The sequence below is a fragment of the Geotrypetes seraphini genome, chromosome 4 (assembly GCF_902459505.1).
Source record: "Geotrypetes seraphini chromosome 4, aGeoSer1.1, whole genome shotgun sequence".
In the NCBI taxonomy this organism is placed as follows: Eukaryota; Metazoa; Chordata; class Amphibia; order Gymnophiona; family Dermophiidae; genus Geotrypetes; species Geotrypetes seraphini.
Genome location: NC_047087.1, coordinates 194,325,011 through 194,341,858, shown reverse-complemented (window position 1 = coordinate 194,341,858; position 16,848 = coordinate 194,325,011). Strand labels below are relative to the sequence as shown.

At 44.4% G+C, this 16,848-nt stretch overlaps 1 protein-coding gene across 2 annotated transcripts in view; it reads left to right on the top strand.

Moving 5' to 3' along the window:
• Nucleotides 1-16,848, top strand: part of ZFAND4 (zinc finger AN1-type containing 4) — a 125,120-nt gene that overhangs the window by 95,790 nt on the left and 12,482 nt on the right. For both annotated transcript variants that reach the window (XM_033942345.1, XM_033942346.1), the window contains 3 exons: nucleotides 38-1,204; nucleotides 7,422-7,476; nucleotides 16,052-16,169. In XM_033942345.1, the coding sequence (XP_033798236.1) occupies nucleotides 38-1,204; nucleotides 7,422-7,476; nucleotides 16,052-16,169 (1,340 nt within the window). The remainder of the gene's footprint in view (nucleotides 1-37; nucleotides 1,205-7,421; nucleotides 7,477-16,051; nucleotides 16,170-16,848) is intronic.

Below are 16,848 nucleotides of genomic sequence, written 5' to 3'. Positions count from 1 at the left end.
AATGTATATTATATTGTGAAATTTTTGTCTTAAACAGCCCAAGAAAACTGCTAAGGTGAAACCAAGACCTCCACTGACTGCACGGCCTGTTAGTGGATCTATGGCAGCCGTGCGGCATAGGCTTCTCAAGGTACTCCCTCACATTGGACAAACATGCCTACCTCCTCTCAGCAACCCAAATCCTTCTGAGTCTTCCCAAAATGCACTTTCTGCCTTGACTGCTGTGGCCACTCCTGGCAGAATATTGCCTTCTCTCCCTGGTGATTACAACCCAGAAGAGGATCCCTGTGAAAGCCCTACATTATCCCCACCTTTCAGCACTATTAAATTGCCACCTAAAATATCTCGGGTGGAATTGGAAAGCGGCACACTTCCTAAGAATAGTATCCTTCCTCCTGTAGCACATATACCTAAAACGTGGGAGTCTTCAGAACAGGTGAACTCATTTACTGAGATAGATCCATTCATGCATTTGGATTTTCTAAGCAGAGATCTGCACACTGCAGGAAAGGAGTCTCTACCCACTACAGCCGAAATGTTTTCCTTTTTGGCAGAAGCAGGCCCTGCTGAACTATGTGGAGCAGGAAGGATTAACCCAGACTTTACACTGAAAGATGGAGACACAGACTCCCCAACAGAGAATTGGCGGCAGAGGATCTCTACAAAAGCATTGAGGTCTGAATCCATGGAGACTGGAATCTTAAATTCTCAGGAACTCAGCCCATCCAGGAAAAAAGTGATGTCCTCTCTGTGTGGTCCTCCACAAGTGTCACGTAGTCCTTTGAAACCTGCAAGGCAGCCCAAATGTCTAGAACTAAGAAGCCTGAGGCCAGCCACCTCACAGAATGTACTACGCTCGCTAGAGGTGCGTAGCACTGTAGATACATCTCTCTCTAGGACTACTAGGCTTCGTGGTGTTAAAGTGGACTCGCCTGGTAAAAGGCCAGATATCATTTCTAAAATAGAAGCTAGGGACATCACAGAAATGGCCAACAAGTCATCCAAAGAACCTATGGGCTCTGTAAATAATCTGGGATTTTTAGCTTCGCTGGTACGAAGCACAAGCGGGGAGAATTTACAGAATTCTTGTGGGACCAGTTGGCAGCAGGCCTCTGCTGTAGCACTATCTACTCCTCTGCATCATCTCCAGGAAGAAGGTTTTGGCAAAGTCATGCCCATGAGAGAGACAACGGAGCTATATGTTGTAAGTATACATGTTTCCAAAATGATGCCTTTTTTTTTTAGTTTTGTGCAGACAGATCAACAGCCACACAAGCAAGTAATGCTTCAAATGCTGGGCAGCACTTTTAATACTTCTGAGAGACTGAATGAACTTTTCTGTTGATTTGCAGGTATTTCACTTTGTCTACCAGCATCTGATCTCTTCTCCAGATTCACATCATTTTTTCCTGCAGCAGTTAGGTTAGCTTTTGCCTCCTAGCTTTTTACTTACTTTTTCTGCTTAGTAATGCTTTTTCATCTTTTTTAGTGTTTTTCATTTTTTTTTCCTCAATGTTCCAGCTGTTGACCAGTTTGTACCTGTCTTTAGTGATTGTGATTGCAGCCTGCCCAGCAATTTTTTGGCACTTTTTTTTTTTTTAAGGTGCTGCCGAGCACTTGATATAGGAGGCCTGGTTTTGTCTGCCTAGGGTTGTACATAAGAACATAAGCAGTGACTCCGCCGGATCAGACCATAGGTCCATCCTGCCCGGCAGTCCGCTCCCGCGGCGGCCCAAACAGGTCACGACCTGTCTGAATCACCAGAAGGGGCTCCCTTGCCACCTTGGTTTCTCATTGAAGTCCTATCTTCCCATCGAAGTCCTAACCCTCCAGTCTTGCACATGCACGACCTGGTTGGGTTTCTATACTTATTACCTGGTTAGCTTTCTATACTTGTGTTACATCCCAGCTCCTCCCTCAGTATCCCACGATCCCTTTATCCCTCAGGAATCCGTCCAATCCCTGTTTGAATCCCTGTACCGTACTCTGCCTGATCACTTCCTCCGGTAGCGCATTCCATGTGTCCTCGACCCTTTGGGTGAAAAAAAACTTCCTTGCATTTGTTTTGAACCTATCTCCCTTCAGTTTCTCCGAATGCCCCCTCGTACTTGTTGTCCCCTTCAGTCTGAAGAATCTGTCCCTATCCACCCTCTCTATGCCCCTCATGATCTTGAAGGTCTCTATCATATCTCCCCTGATCCTCCTTTTTTCCAGAGAGAAGAGCCCCAGCCTATCCAACCTCTCGGCGTATGGGCAGTGTTCCAGCCCTCTTACCAGTTTCGTTGCTCTCCTTTGGACTCTCTCAAGTACCGCCATGTCCTTCTTGAGGTGCGGCGACCAATACTGAACGCAGTATTCCAGATGTGGACGCACCATCGCTCGATACAATGGCATGATGACTTCCCGCGTCCTGGTTGTTATGCCCTTCTTTATGATGCCCAGCATCCTGTTGGCTTTTTTCGAGGCTGCTGCGCAAGTCAAGTTTCAAGTTTATTTATTCTTGATGAATCGCCTATTTAAATTGCTAGGCAATGTACAATAAAAATAACATATATTAATAAATTAAACAAGTACAATGTTAATGGTGACGTAAAAACAGATTTGTTGTTAGTTAAAATTTAACACACTTAACAAACTGAGTGTAGGCATAAGTATAAAATAATTTTGTGGGCAAGACATACGAGACATGTGTGGATAAGAGGGGGAATAGTTACAATTTTTGATAGAAGAGAAGAAAAAACATAAAAGGGAAGAACAAAAAGGGGGGTTATAATAGTTGTTTAAAAAAAAAAAAAAAAATTTAAGGAAAAATCTGTGCAGATGGCTTCAGTGATGCATCCACCAGCACACCCAAGTCTCTCTCAAGTCTGCTATCTCCCAACAATGCTCCCCCCCCCCAATTTGTAGTTGAACAACGGGTTCTTTTTCCCTATATGCATGACCTTGCATTTTTCCACGTTAAAGTGCATTTGCCATTTGTTTGCCCAGTCTTCCAGCTTGTCCAGGTCCCTTTGCAGGTCCTCACACTCCTCCCTGGACCTAACTCTGCCGCACAGTTTGGTATCGTCTGCAAATTTTATAACCTTGTACTTTGCCTCCTTTTCCAGGTCATTGATAAATATGTTGAAGAGTAACGGCCCCAGCACCGATCCCTGTGGCACACCGCTTGTGATTCCCCGCCAGTCAGAATATTGGCCCTTTACTCCGACCCTCTGCAGTCTACCCGACAACCAGTGCTTGATCCATCTGTGCACATCCCCTCCCACCCCGTGGTTCCACAGCTTCCTAAGCAGCCTTTCATGTGGCACCTTGTCGAAAGCCTTTTGAAAATCGAGGTAAATGATGTCTATGGGTTCCCTATTGTCCACCCGACTGCTTATTCCCTCAAAGAAGTACAGAAGGTTCGTTAGGCACGACCTTCCCTTACAGAATCCATGCTGGCTTGTTCTCAGTAGGCCATTCCTCTCGATGTGCTCGCAAATGTCGTCCTTGATCATAGCTTCCACCATCTTCCCTATAATTGAAATCAGGCTCACCGGCCTGTAGTTCCCGGGGTCACCCCTCGATCCCTTCTTGAAGATAGGTGTGACATTCGCCAATTTCCAGTCCTCTGGTACCTCACCAGTTTTCAAGGATAGGTTGCAAACATGCTGGATTGTGCCCGCTATTTCTTGTCTTAGTTCCTTCAGAACCCTTGGGTGGATCCCGTCCGGGCCCGGTGATTTGCCGCATTTTAACCTGTCTATCTGTTTGAGGACATCCTCCTTACTTACCTCTATGTGCTCCAATTTTTCGGCCTGTTCCCCACTCATGAGCTCCTCTGAGTCCGGTATATTAGATGTGTCTTCGCTCGTGAAAACCGACGAGAAGAACGTGTTCAACCTCTCAGCTACCTCTTTATCCTCCTTAATCACTCCCTTCCTATCCCCATCATCCAACGGCCCCACCTCCTCTCTCGCTGGTCGCTTCCCCTTTACGTAACTGAAGAATGCCTTGAAGTTTTTCGCCTCCCTGGCCAGCCCCTCTTCGTATTCCCCTTTTGCTTTTCTAACCTCTCGGTGGCATTCCTTTTGGCATTTCCTGTGCGCCTGGTGATTTTCCTCCGTTGGGTCCTTTTTCCATCTCCGGAAGGATACTTTTTTGTCATTTATTGCCCTCTTTACTTCAGTTGACATCCAAACCGGGTCCTTTGATCGGTTGTTCTTGCAGCCTTTCCTGAAACTGGGGACGTACATTCTTTGTGCTTCCTGCAGGGTGTCCCTGAATAGGGTCCAGGCGCTTCCCACAGTCTCCATCCTAAAGATGTTTCTGAGCTTCCTCCCCACCATTTCCCTCATAGCAACATAGTTCCCTTTCTTGAAGTTGAGCGCAGTTGTTGCAGTCCTCCTTACTATGGGTGTCCCCCTTTCTAATGTGAATCTGATCGCGTTGTGATCACTGTTGCCTAGTGGTCCTCCCACTTCTACCCCTCTTGCAGGCCCCCCTAATCCGTTTAGGATGAGGTCAAGAGTAGCACCACCTCGCGTTGGTTCTTTGACTAGTTGCTCCATGAAGCAGTCCCTCACAGCTTCTACAAATCCTGTTTCCCTAGTGCAGTTGGAGTGACCCGTACTCCAGTCTATTCCCGGGTAGTTGAAGTCCCCCATCAATGTTACACTTCCAGTCCTGCATTCCTGTCTCAGTTCCGCTTCCAAGTCGTGTCCGACTCCTTCTGGCGTACCAGGTGGGCAATAGTACAGCCCCAGTTTTATGCCTGCACCCTTGTTTCCCGGCAATTTGACCCATAGCGATTCCAGCCCCTCTGCCTTCGTTGCCATATCCATCCCGACCGAGTGGATAGAGTCCTTTATATATAGTGCTATGCCTCCCCCCTTCTTGTGGGTCCTGTCCCTCCTGTAGAGCTTGTACCCCGGCAGCACCACATCCCATTGATTTTCCTCTGTCCACAAGGTTTCTGCAATTCCAATTATATCCAGGTCCCCTCCCCCTTGGTCACGACTTCTAGTTCACCCATCTTGGCCATGAGGCTTCTTGCATTTGCGTATAAGCACCGCAGGTCCCATAGGTCCCGTCGTTTTTCCTCCACCTCTGCATTTACCTGGGCCGCCTGCCCTTGGATTTCGGGCAGTTCTCCCGTTCCCTGTGCTTCTGCTTTGCTCTCAGCCTTTACCCTCTTAGCTTTCAGCTTCCCCACATTCCCGCCACCCCACTTCCCCGCTTTTCCTCTGGGTTTTCTAGCCCTACTGGCCCCCTCCTGGGCTATCATCCCTTGAGCCTCTGTTTGATCCCCCTCGCCTTGTGGTACCTCTATATTGCCCTCAGCTTTCGCCTTCGTGCCACCCAGTCCCCCTGTGTCTCCATGCCCCTTAGTCTTCTCCCAGCAAGCTCCCTTTACCTGATGTTTCCCTCGCTGTCTGATCATAAGATCCTCCGGACCCTCTGCTTCCTCCCTGCATTCAGCCCGTTCAGCATCTGTTCTGGATACTGTTGTCCGAAGCGTCAACATCAGATCAGCTGTCGGCTTTCCCCCTCTCCTCAGTTTAAAGCCCTCTCGATCTCCTTCCTCACATTGGCTGCCAGTAGTCTAGTTCCCGCTGTGCTCAGGTGCCGTCCCGCCGGTAGAGCTTGCTCTTTCCCCAGAAGGACGTCCAGTTCCTCACAAAGTGGAAGCCCTCCTCCTGGCACCATCTCCTCAACCATGCATTCACAGCCTGGAGGTCTGCCTGCCTCTTTGCATTTGCTCTTGGTACAGGCAGGATCTCCGAAAATGCTATCCTCCATGTGCTCCGCTTCAGCTTTCGTCCCAGGACCCTGAACTGGTCAGTCAGTGTGGCCATGCTGAAGTTCCTCCGGCTCACATCATTCGTTCCGACGTGGATTATTACCGCAGTCTCCTCTGTCTCTGCTCTGTCCAGGATCCTCTCGATCCTATCAGTGATGTCTCGTGTCTTGGCCCCTGGGAGACAAGTCACTAGCCGGTCCTCCCTTCCTCCAGCTACGTGACTGTCTACCTCTCTCAAGATCGAGTCTCCCACCACAATAGCAGACTTCCCTTTCCTCAGCAACCTCCTCTGCCTCAGGTCCGTGTCCTTGGTGTAGTGCGGTGTCTCTCCCTCGGGGTCCCGGTGAGTCGCGGTCTCCTTCTCTTGCGTGGTTCCTCCGCTAGGTCCTTCCCCGGTGTCGCCTTGTGGATCCTGGGTCTCTTCTGCCGACATCCGTCTGTGCAGCTGCTGGTCCCGTTCCTCCACCTTCCTATAGGCCTCCTCGATGAATCTCTCGAGGTCCCTCACCTGGTCCACAATGGGGCCTGCTCCGTCTGTGTTCTGGGTTGACCAGCTCGTCTCCTCTGTGGTGCGCAGTCCCTCCAGTTCCTGGACCCTGACCCTCAATCTGCCGACCTCCATCCTCAGGCTTTCCATTTCCTGACACCGACTGCATATGTACTCCCGCCTTCCCAAGGGGAGGTAGTCGTACATATTGCACTCTGTGCAGTATACCGGAAAGTACCTCTGGGATCCTGGGTCCTCCATCGCTCTCGTAAAGTGCTGGTGTGCTCCTGCTGTGGGTAAGAGAGAGAGAAAAGAGAAAAGAAAGTGATTACTTGGTGTTTCTGTCTCCCTCGCAAGGCTCCTTCGCAAAGGCGCTCTCGCTAAGGCGAGCGCCTTTGCCGTGCGCCGAATGGCCGCGCGCCATTGGCTCGCCCCCTTTTAAGGGGGAGCCCGGGCGCTGACGCTGCCTCTGACGCGGTGGGGTGGGCGGAACTTACTCTCGCCGCTACCCCCGCTGGATCGCCTGCCTGCCCGCCTCCGCCCGACTCTGCCTGGCCTCTGCCCCACTTCGCCTGGCCTCTCCCTGCTGCTCTCCTGCTTCCCTAGTCAGAGAAGCAGTCGCGCTCGGCTTGCCCCTTTTAAGGGGGAGCCCGGGCGCTGACGCTGCCTCTGACGCGATTTTAGTCAGCAGAAATTTCACCTATTTCTATACAGTCAAAATCAGGCCATCTATATTGTGGGACTATTATTGTAAAACCTAGGTTTGTGTTCCTAACCCAGCCCTCCAGATAGATCTTTTTGAGCTGCTAGATTTAATCACTGAGGAGAAGACAAATTGCCTTAGGTGGCTAGATCCTGCTGAAAATTCACTGTAACTGATAAGTTCAAATTTGGCAGGCTTTGTATGCCAGAAAAACCCTTCCATGCAGCAGCTGATTGAAAAGTTCAAATGAATGGAAGAAATTTATTTATTTTGTACATGGAGTAGAATACTAATGTGACATGACTTATTTCCTCATCTTGTCTAAAACTGCATGCAATATGGATTTTTCTATTTGGGCAGTAAACTGATATTTAACCTTTTTATGTGGATTATGAGTTGCCTATTGTAAGTGAACTTGCTAGAGATTCCTCCTCCTTTTTTTTTTGTAGTCTTCTCATGGGCATGGAGTAAATGGAAGTAGTGGAGCCCCAGGGAGACGAGTAGGTAAGCAGCAGAACAGCCAAAAGATGGAAATGTCTGGTCATTAGGTAGAAATGGTTGCTATAGTGAAGACATGTGACATGCTTTACAGCTTTTGCTTTCTGTCATTTTGGATTAATTTTCCTGCCACACAACCTAATACTAGTCTAATACCATGCAGATGAGCATATGCCTGCCTTGTAAAAATATATATTTTGAGTCTCTTCTTTTTGTCGAGACCTTTCTGTGTAGATGTTTCCATTTAGCTGTCTCCATGGATTTATCGTGCACATTATTTTTTCCTTGACTTTATCCACCTGATCCTTTTTAATAGTGTCACAATACCTTGCTTGATTTAGAAATCCAGGTTTTGTAGTATCCTAAGACAATTTATTTTTGAGGTGGGTTATTAATATGTTGCTGGCCTGGTTAGTTGGCAACACATTTTCTCCAAGGACAAACAAGATAGAAAGTCCTCACTGTATGATGACATCACCAGAGCCAGTACATGGAAGTAAGACTTTGAATCACCTCATTATGCATACATATTATTCGCGTGCCACTGTCTTAATGGACCCCATTAGTTTTCCTGTGGAGTTGGTCATGTCACCAGAGCTCACATCAAGCTATGTATTTCACTTGTAAAACTAAAATTTTATCATTCTTTTTGGCTTGATCCCATCACTTTTGTGCAGTACTTTCTTAATAGCACATTAAATAGGGTTTCAGCTATGGAGGAGTAGCCTAATGATTATTGCAATAGCCTGAGCATCAGGGGAACCAGGTTCAGTTTCTACTGAACTCTTTGTGACTGGGCAAGTCACTTAACCATTGGTCCCAGGTACAAAATAAATAGTATGTCAAATCATATCCCTTTCGCTTCCCCCTTCCCCTTATACACTTGACTTGATGTAGGCCTTGATTGAAGACCTTGGGCTCCCAATCAGGACTTTTGTTCAACATCAAATCATTTGATTTCACTTTGGCTGTTTTTCAGATATTTTCAGTTTGTGCTTTGCTCATGGCATCTTAGAATGGTCAGCCCTGCTACTCACCTGTACATCTGTTTAAGATTCTTTCCTTTATTCAATTTGTAACTTTGTTCCTTATACCCATTAGCACTCTGTTCCATATATTATGTTGATACTCTTATCTTGTTTCCCCTCCTCTTACAGGTTTGTTTGTTGTTTTTTTTACCTTTAAACTGCTTAGATTTCTCTTTGAAAACTGTGAAGTATATTCAACTGAGCTGGAACCTATAGAACTACAGGAATGCATTGGCTATAATTTGCATAATCTTATCCCAATTTTCATTGAGCAGGCCTGGAAGACAATAGAAAAGTAACAAATGTAGAAGACTGCATATATTGTGGTAATCTTTATCACCATAACCTCAGAATATAGAAATAAACTAGTACAGAGAGATTGGTCTGAAAAATAAATGCTAAACCTCTACCTCTTTTTGGTGATGTAGCGCAGAGTTTCTCAACTTCTTCAAACCAAGTACCCCCTAAGTCTAGCAAATATCAACCAAATACCCCTGCCCAAGCTCCACCCCTGAGCCAACCCCCATAATAATAGTACTAATTGTAATGCAGTTTCTTCCATTCATTTTTCATATACACAATATAATCTTATTAATAATACATAATGGTAACCACAAAATTAAAAAACATGCACAGAGAAAATGTTAATTATTGTCTATATTTGGGGGGTTTTCAAAGAGGTCACGACAGATGACTTTAAAATATGCAATGTCAGTTCAGTAACAACTGTAGAAAAATAGACAAATATAGTGCAAAATATAGACAGCAGATATAAATTCTCAGAACTGACACATTTCGATCACTAAATTGAAAATAAAATCATTTTTCCTACCTTTGTTGTCTGGTGATTTCATTAGTTTCTGGTTGTACTTCCTTCTGACTGCATCCAATATTTTTTTCTTTCCTCCTCCCAACACGCTTCCTCTTGTCCGGACCTCATTTCCTTCCCAACCAACATCTCTCTGTCCCTCCATGAGTCCAATTTTTCTTCCTCTCTCTCCTCTACCCCCATTGGCAACCTGTCTCCCTCTCTCTCTCTCACTGTCCTTCTCTCATTCCCTCCCTTGCTGCAAAGGGAGTGGGGAAAGAGAGGGTGCATCTCCCACTCCCTTTACTGCCACATCCAACATTTCTCCCTCTCTCATCCCCTGGATCATGTGTAGCATTTTTCACCACTGCCCACCAGCCCCATGCCCAACATTTCTCTTTTTACCCCTCTCCAGTACCATGCCACATCTCTCCCTCCATCACTATGTCCAACATTCCTCCCCTCCCTCTTGCATCCCCTTCAATCTGTCCCTCTGTTCCACAACCCTATCCAGTATTTCTTCCTCTCATCCTTCTCTTCCCCATGCATCTCTACCTCACTCCTCTCTCTTTATGCCCAATTTTCATTTTTCTTCCTTTCCCCATGTGCACCATCTCTTTCCCTCTCACACACCCATGCCCCAAATTTTCCCTTTCTATTCCCTCCTTCCTATGTCCCAAGTTAAGAAGCATAGAAACATAGAAGATGACGGCAGATAAGGGCCATAGCCTATCAGGTCTGCCCACTCTACTGACCCACCCCCAAGTCTACTATCCTAGGGATCCCACACCTGATGACAGATTTCCTTAGTTTAACCCTCTAAGGGATCCCACATGGGCATCCCATTTGCTCTTAAATTCTTGCACGCTGTTTGCCTTGACCACCTGCACCGAGAGCTCGTTCCAAGGATCAACCACTCTCTCGGTGAAGAAATAATTCCTGGTGTCGTCATGAAATTTCCCGCCCCTGAGTTTGAGCGGATGCCCTCTTGTGGCCAAGGGTCCCCTGAGAAAGAGAGTTAGTGCCCCCTTCCTCCCTTGTATCCCAAGTTCATGCCCCCTCCCTTCCTTCTGTGTTCCAAGTTCATGCCCCCATCCCTGCCTTCCAGCCTTTGTCCCAAATTCATGCCCCTCCCATGTCCAAATGTGCTCCTTCCCCCCCTCCTCCCTTTGTCCCATGTTGATATCCCCTTACTTGCTCCCTTCAGGGCCGTCCAGCTGGGCTGCTCCTTCCTGCCTTCAGCCACACTTGTTTGCAGGGGCGCGGGTAACAGTTCTTGCATGGTGCACGTGGCTGACCTGCAAGCCTTCCCTCTAACACTAGCCACAATAAAAACATAGAAGGTAGATCCTAGATAGGGCATGCCAATCCTGGAAAACGTCACTGGTTGTCAATTGTTCACAGCAGTGGTTCTCAACCTTGTCCTGGGGGATCCCCAGCAAGTCAGGTTTTCAGGATATCCCTAATTAATATACATGAGATATATTTGCATGCCTGTTTCCTCCATTATATCCAACTCTATATATCTTGAAATCCCAACTGGCTGGAGTGCCCCAGGACAGGGTTAAGGACTACTGGTTCAGAGAATTAAAATGCTCCATATCATTTTCTGAGCCTTGAAGAATGCTAGCCCTGAATATTTGCACCATTAGATAGGGTGATACCTTCTGTGGAGGACTCTGCTTCAGTCAGGCCAAAAAGCCTTCAATCTAAGGATGAAAAGAGGTTTTGGTGTGTTTACTACTAATAGGAGTGGCTTTTCAGGAGTAGCTTTGTCATTTGAAATGAACTTTCAGTGAATTAGATGCAGATTGATTACTGGAGCTATCAGAATTTTCATGACTGCTGCTAGTGAGGATGATTTCTTTTTACCTTTCTTTTGAAGAATCTGATGTGCAGTCAAAGGAAAAGGTTAGGGTTTATCCAACAGGAAACCAGACATCCTTTCCTGGTGCAGCAAAAGATCTGTTTGTCAGCAGACCTCCCCTTCCATTTTGGTCAGCAGTTTGCCCTATGTCTGGCTCCAGTGAGGAAGCTGGAGCAGTTGGAGCTTGAGGAGTCTCTCTTCTCCAGCCTGCAATCCACCACTATGTCTGTTGGCAGGATTGGACAGTGTGGGAGTTGTTTATACTGTACTCCTGTCCCTAAAGGAGCTGCAGGCTTGAACTACTGAGGCTTCAGATATGTGACCCTGTTGACAGAAGGAGAACATCTGCGGGCATATGTGAGGGAAAATCAGGAAGGAAGAAATGTGAATGAAGTTGGGGAGAACACACTCCAGTTTCTTGGGTGTGTCTAGAATAGATCATCTGAAGTTCCTCAATCCTTTGCTGGCGGGATGGTTGGTAATTCAGGAACCCCCACCTTCCCAGTAGTGATGACTTTGGAGTCCATTTGGATAGTATTAAAGCCCCCCTCAAATGACTCCTAGAGACTTAATAAATAACTGATAGATTCTGCAGAGTAATGAAGAACTTAAATTTCCCATGCAAATAGGAGATTTCCTTCCAAGATTGGGAAGTGAAAGAGCTCCAGCGGTGAATGACAGAGACCTTAATTTATTAAGTGCTAACACTGAGACTTTGACTTCTTTTCTTGAAGAACTAACACTGAGAAATTCCAAAGGAATATTTTATCTTTGACTTTCAGATAAGACTTAAATGGTGTCCTTTGCTTTTATTTTTATAATACCCTGATACAATTGGCTTTATCCTGTTGTTGCAAAGTTACTTAGGAAAGGAAGAAAGCTTTTGTGGCTATGAGGCAAGAGACCAGAGATTTGGGTACTTGCATCCTCCACTGTTATCCATGTAAGTGTCTATATATTTAACACCACAATATTTATTCTTTTACTCCTGATGGAATTCTGTGCGACTGCACAGTACAGAATTTCCCCAGAATCCCCTTCCTCCATGATGTTTGTCCCTAAAATGTTGTTTCTATGGGTCATGGTAACGGCAGTGATTCATACATGCTGCCTGCTGCTAACCCAGAAGCTTTTGCCATGGAGAGGCTTCTGGCTTAATGGCAGTCAGTGTGTGTGAATCGCTGCCACCTCTAGGACCCGTTGAAGCAACACCTTAGGGAGAGAGAGCTGTTGAGTGGGGGAGGAATGAAAGATGCTGCACAAACTTATATGGCTTTTTTAAGAAGTTAAAAAACACATTGTTGGACGTAGGGGTGGAGGAAAGAGAATGATATTGCATAGGGAGAGGAATAAATGTTGGCACATAATGATGGAGGGAGGAAGGGAGAGAAGCTGTTCCTTGTGACCCTGGGCAAATCATTCAATCCTCCATTATCCCAGGTACATTAGCGCACCAGGGCAGATAGGGAAAATGCTTGAGCACCTGATTGTAAACCACTTAAATAACCTTGATAGGTGGTATATAAATATCTAAAATAAAATAAAGCTGAATGGGGTGGGGGAATAGAGATGTTTGACCTATGGCACAAGGCAGGGAGAGAGAGGGATGGTGGACAGTGGGAAAGATACAGAATATGGAAGTGGAAGGAGGAAGAGAGAGAGACAGCTGCATGGAAAGAGAGATACTGGACCCAGGGCACAAGAGAGGGAGAAAGAGATATTGGACATGGGGATGGATGAGAAGGAGGGAGAGATACACAGGAGATGAAAATAGGAGAAAGAGGAGATGGATCCAGAAGATGAAGGGATAAATGCTGGATCATGGGGGAGATTGCAGGAGGGAAGAGAGAAGGGACAGGGAGTTAGACTAGGAGGATGGGGAGGAAAGGAAGAGGGAGCAGATGCTGGGCTATAAGGATAAAGGAAGGAAGACACTAAGAATGGTAGGACCCTGAAGAAGAGGCCAGGTAGGGGTGGCAAGGACACAGATATGAGGCTAGTTATTACAGAGGGCAGAAATATGGTAAAGGAGAGTATATTGAAGATGAAAGGGAATGAAGGACTGAGATGGGGAATGGAAGAGAAGATGGAAATTTGATATGTAGCTGAAAAGTGAACAAAAGGAGAAGCGTAAGGGAGGCAGAAAAGAGTTAAGAATGATCAGTGTGTCAGAGGCAGATGTAGTGAGGGAAAAGATAGGAGAGAAGAAAAGGCAAATGAATAGCCACTAGTTGAAGGAGAATTAGCAAACAACAGGAAAGCAGAAAAGAGAAACTGGAGAAAAAGCATTTTATTTTGAATGTTTTAAATAGAATATGGATAATAATTAGCAAAAATATTGTATAAATTTAGACAGATAGACTTGCAGAATTTGCTAATTTGTCCCCCTTTTACTAAGCCATATAAATGTTCCAATGCTGCTCAAGTACTCATAGAATTCCTATGAGCATCAAAGCAATGTCAGAGCATTTAGCACTCCAGACCACGATAGAAACTTTTACTGCAACTTAGAAAAGAATGTGTGTGTGTGTGTGGGGGGGGTTGGTGTGCATAATTTTGAATTTTTTTGTGCATAATTCCGCCAGGAGTAATTGTTTGTATTGGAACAACTGAAAAGCCTTCACCTCTAGCTCTTCTGAATACATTTAAATGTTGTATTTGTTTCAGGAGATTAGTTTACACACATCTTTGCATATAATTGTTTTTTTGGCTCCCTTTAGTTAACTTCCCCCCTTTTAATATTGTGGCATAATGTAGCATAAAATCAGTATTCTTTTTTTTGTTTGTTTTTACTGTGGCCTTGAAATGTATATTGCTGAATCTGTTCTGTTTTTCCTCAGCAAAATAACTTGTGATGTTTCTGAAAATTAAAAAATAGTAATGGAGAGGATGATTTTTAGGAACATTTTCTATATGCCAATGATTTTAAGTAAGCCTCAGGCTTTTGGTTATGCTGATATTAGGTTGGGGGGCAGAAGTTATGTGATAGTTGACAAAGTTATTATTTGGAGCCTTGTTTCAAACAGCTCTGGAGACACACCTGTCTTTCCTTCACACATCCCCCTCACCTCCAATATCCCATCGTCACATTCCTAGATATAAACTACTAAACTGCTTATGGAGATAAATATGAGGGTTGTTTGAAAGGTTTGATTGTAAAAAAAAAGGGAAGTTATACACACTTTTCTTTTAAAAAATCAAGTTTTATTTCTTTCTCAACGTAGTCTCCATCGAGGGCTATACACTTAGTCCAGCGAGTTTCTAGTTTTCTCATCCCTTTGGAAAAATAGGTTTTGTCAAACACTGCAAAATACTCATTGGTGGCATTGATGACATACTCATTTGATGAAAATTTCTTCCCACTAAGCCAATGTTAAGTTCAGGAACAGGAAAAAGTCGAGCAGTACTAAGTCTGGGGAATTGGGAGAATGAGGAATCAATTCAAAGCCCAATTTGCAATTTTGCCATTGCGATTATTGATGTGTGGGACGGTGCATTGTCCTAGTAAAAGAGCATTCTTTTGTGCACCAATCTTTGCCATTTTTCCTTCAATTCATCTTTCAAACAGTCCAACAATGCTGTATAATAGGCTCCTGTTATGGTTTTACTTTTTTCCAAGTAGTCAATCGAGATTATTCCTTGGGAATCTCAAAAAAACAGTTGCCATTACCTTCCCAGCTGACAAAACAGTCTTCATCTACTGGGGTGCACTTTCGCCAGTCATCCATTGCTTTGACTGATGCTTCGACTTGGGTGTGTAGTGGTGGATCCAAGTTTTGGCCATGGTCACAAATTGATGCAAAAATTCCTGCGGGTTGTGATTAAACATTGCATTGAAGTATCCTTTCACATGCATTTCTGGTCATCAGTCAACAATCATAGCACCCTTCTTGCACACAGCTTTTTCATGTGCAGTTTTTCATGCAGGATATTGTGCATTTGTTCACTTGAGATGCCTACAGTCCTGGCAATCTCTTGCACTTTCACTGGGCAGTCTTCCATAATGATATGGATTTTTTTCAGTCCTATCCTTTGTGGTGAGGTCAACTGGGCATCCAGAGCACACGTCATCTTTGGTGCATGTATGGTCATGTTTAAACTCATTTATCCAGAAAGAGTCTTCAATGCTGGTGCAGAGTCCCATGAAACTTGACTTTGATTTGCACAACCATCCACTTCAACTAAAAATGTTTTTTTATCACTGCATGGAACTCGGTTTTTTCCCATTTTTGTGATAAATGCAAATGTGGTTGATTCAAATGGCTGTCAAACATTATGCGTTGTATCTGGCTGAAACTTTTTCACAGATGTTTTGAAGAATGAAGCTAGCCAACAGTGATGCCACTTAATGGACTGTGGTGCCATCTCATGGAAATTTACCAAACCTTTCAAACAACCCTCATATAACTTACATAAATGCCCCTCACATACACCATCAGTCACTACTGATGCTATGCTCACTCACATATCCTGTGCTACCATACTGAAAGACGCTTTATCATGCCTGCTTCGATAGAATCCCCCACATAAATACATGAGTCGGCAAATGGAGGAAATGGGAAATATGCTGTAGTTTTCAACTTGGTTTTGTTGCTCTTGGGTCTTATTTATTTTTCATCAGAGGCATTATTACTTTCAGAAAGTGTAAAAATTCAGCCTTTTTTTACCCTCCATTTTATAATCGGATAAAATGTATTTTTGAATGACTGATTGTTTGCTTTTTGTGATATAATAATGCAGGGAAGATGTTTTTATTGTCCCTTGTTTCTCTGTTTGTAAATCATGAAGTTCATTCATTAAAAAATGTAAATTACTTTTGGCAACATTAACTAAAAATAGAAATTATGATTCATTGGCAATACTGTTCACCTCTGACAGGGGAAGGCACACTTATTCTCCCCCCTATGAAGGCTCCCATTCAAGCAAAAAAGAAAACCTCAAAGCACTGCTTTCTCTGTGGCAAGAAAACTGGATTGGCAGCCAGTTTTGAATGCAGGTAGGCTTTATATTTACACTGTTTAGAAAACACTAACATAAATTTTAAAAATACATTTTTTTGGGATAGTGAGCATCTCTAATTATATACGTGAAAATGAAATGGATCTAAAACTAAGGACAGGAGCAGGACATGTCAGCAAAAATAACTTTTCTAAGATAATGTGCTCAAAAACAATTACTGAGGGTCCTAAAGAGTCCTATAGACCCTATATTCTCAAACTGAATCTAGGAATGTTTTAAATTTTCAATATGTGTTATATTTAAAAGAATATGTTTCTTTATCCTGACTTTACAGTAAGTCAACACACATGCATAAGTGCAGGACACTATTCTGGTTTCTAAGGTAAACTTCATTTTGTATTCTGGAACTATCAAATTTGGTAAGATTCAGATTGTAAAGCAAGAATATTAGTGCACCTAAAATCAAAGTTATGCATATTATATCCAAGGCAAGCAGGCAGCATATTTTCACATGTGGGTGATGTCATCCACGGAACCCAGTAAGGACAGTGAAAAGTGCACCGGCACTTTAAGAGCTTAAAAAGCTTTCAGTCTGCCTGCACCGCGCATGTGTGTAAGTGCCTTCCCACCCTATGAGGGCTCGCAGTAACTCAATTCTTCATTTTCTGCAGGGTGAAGAAGTTGTATTTTATTGTGCTGCATTGCCTTCCCTCAGT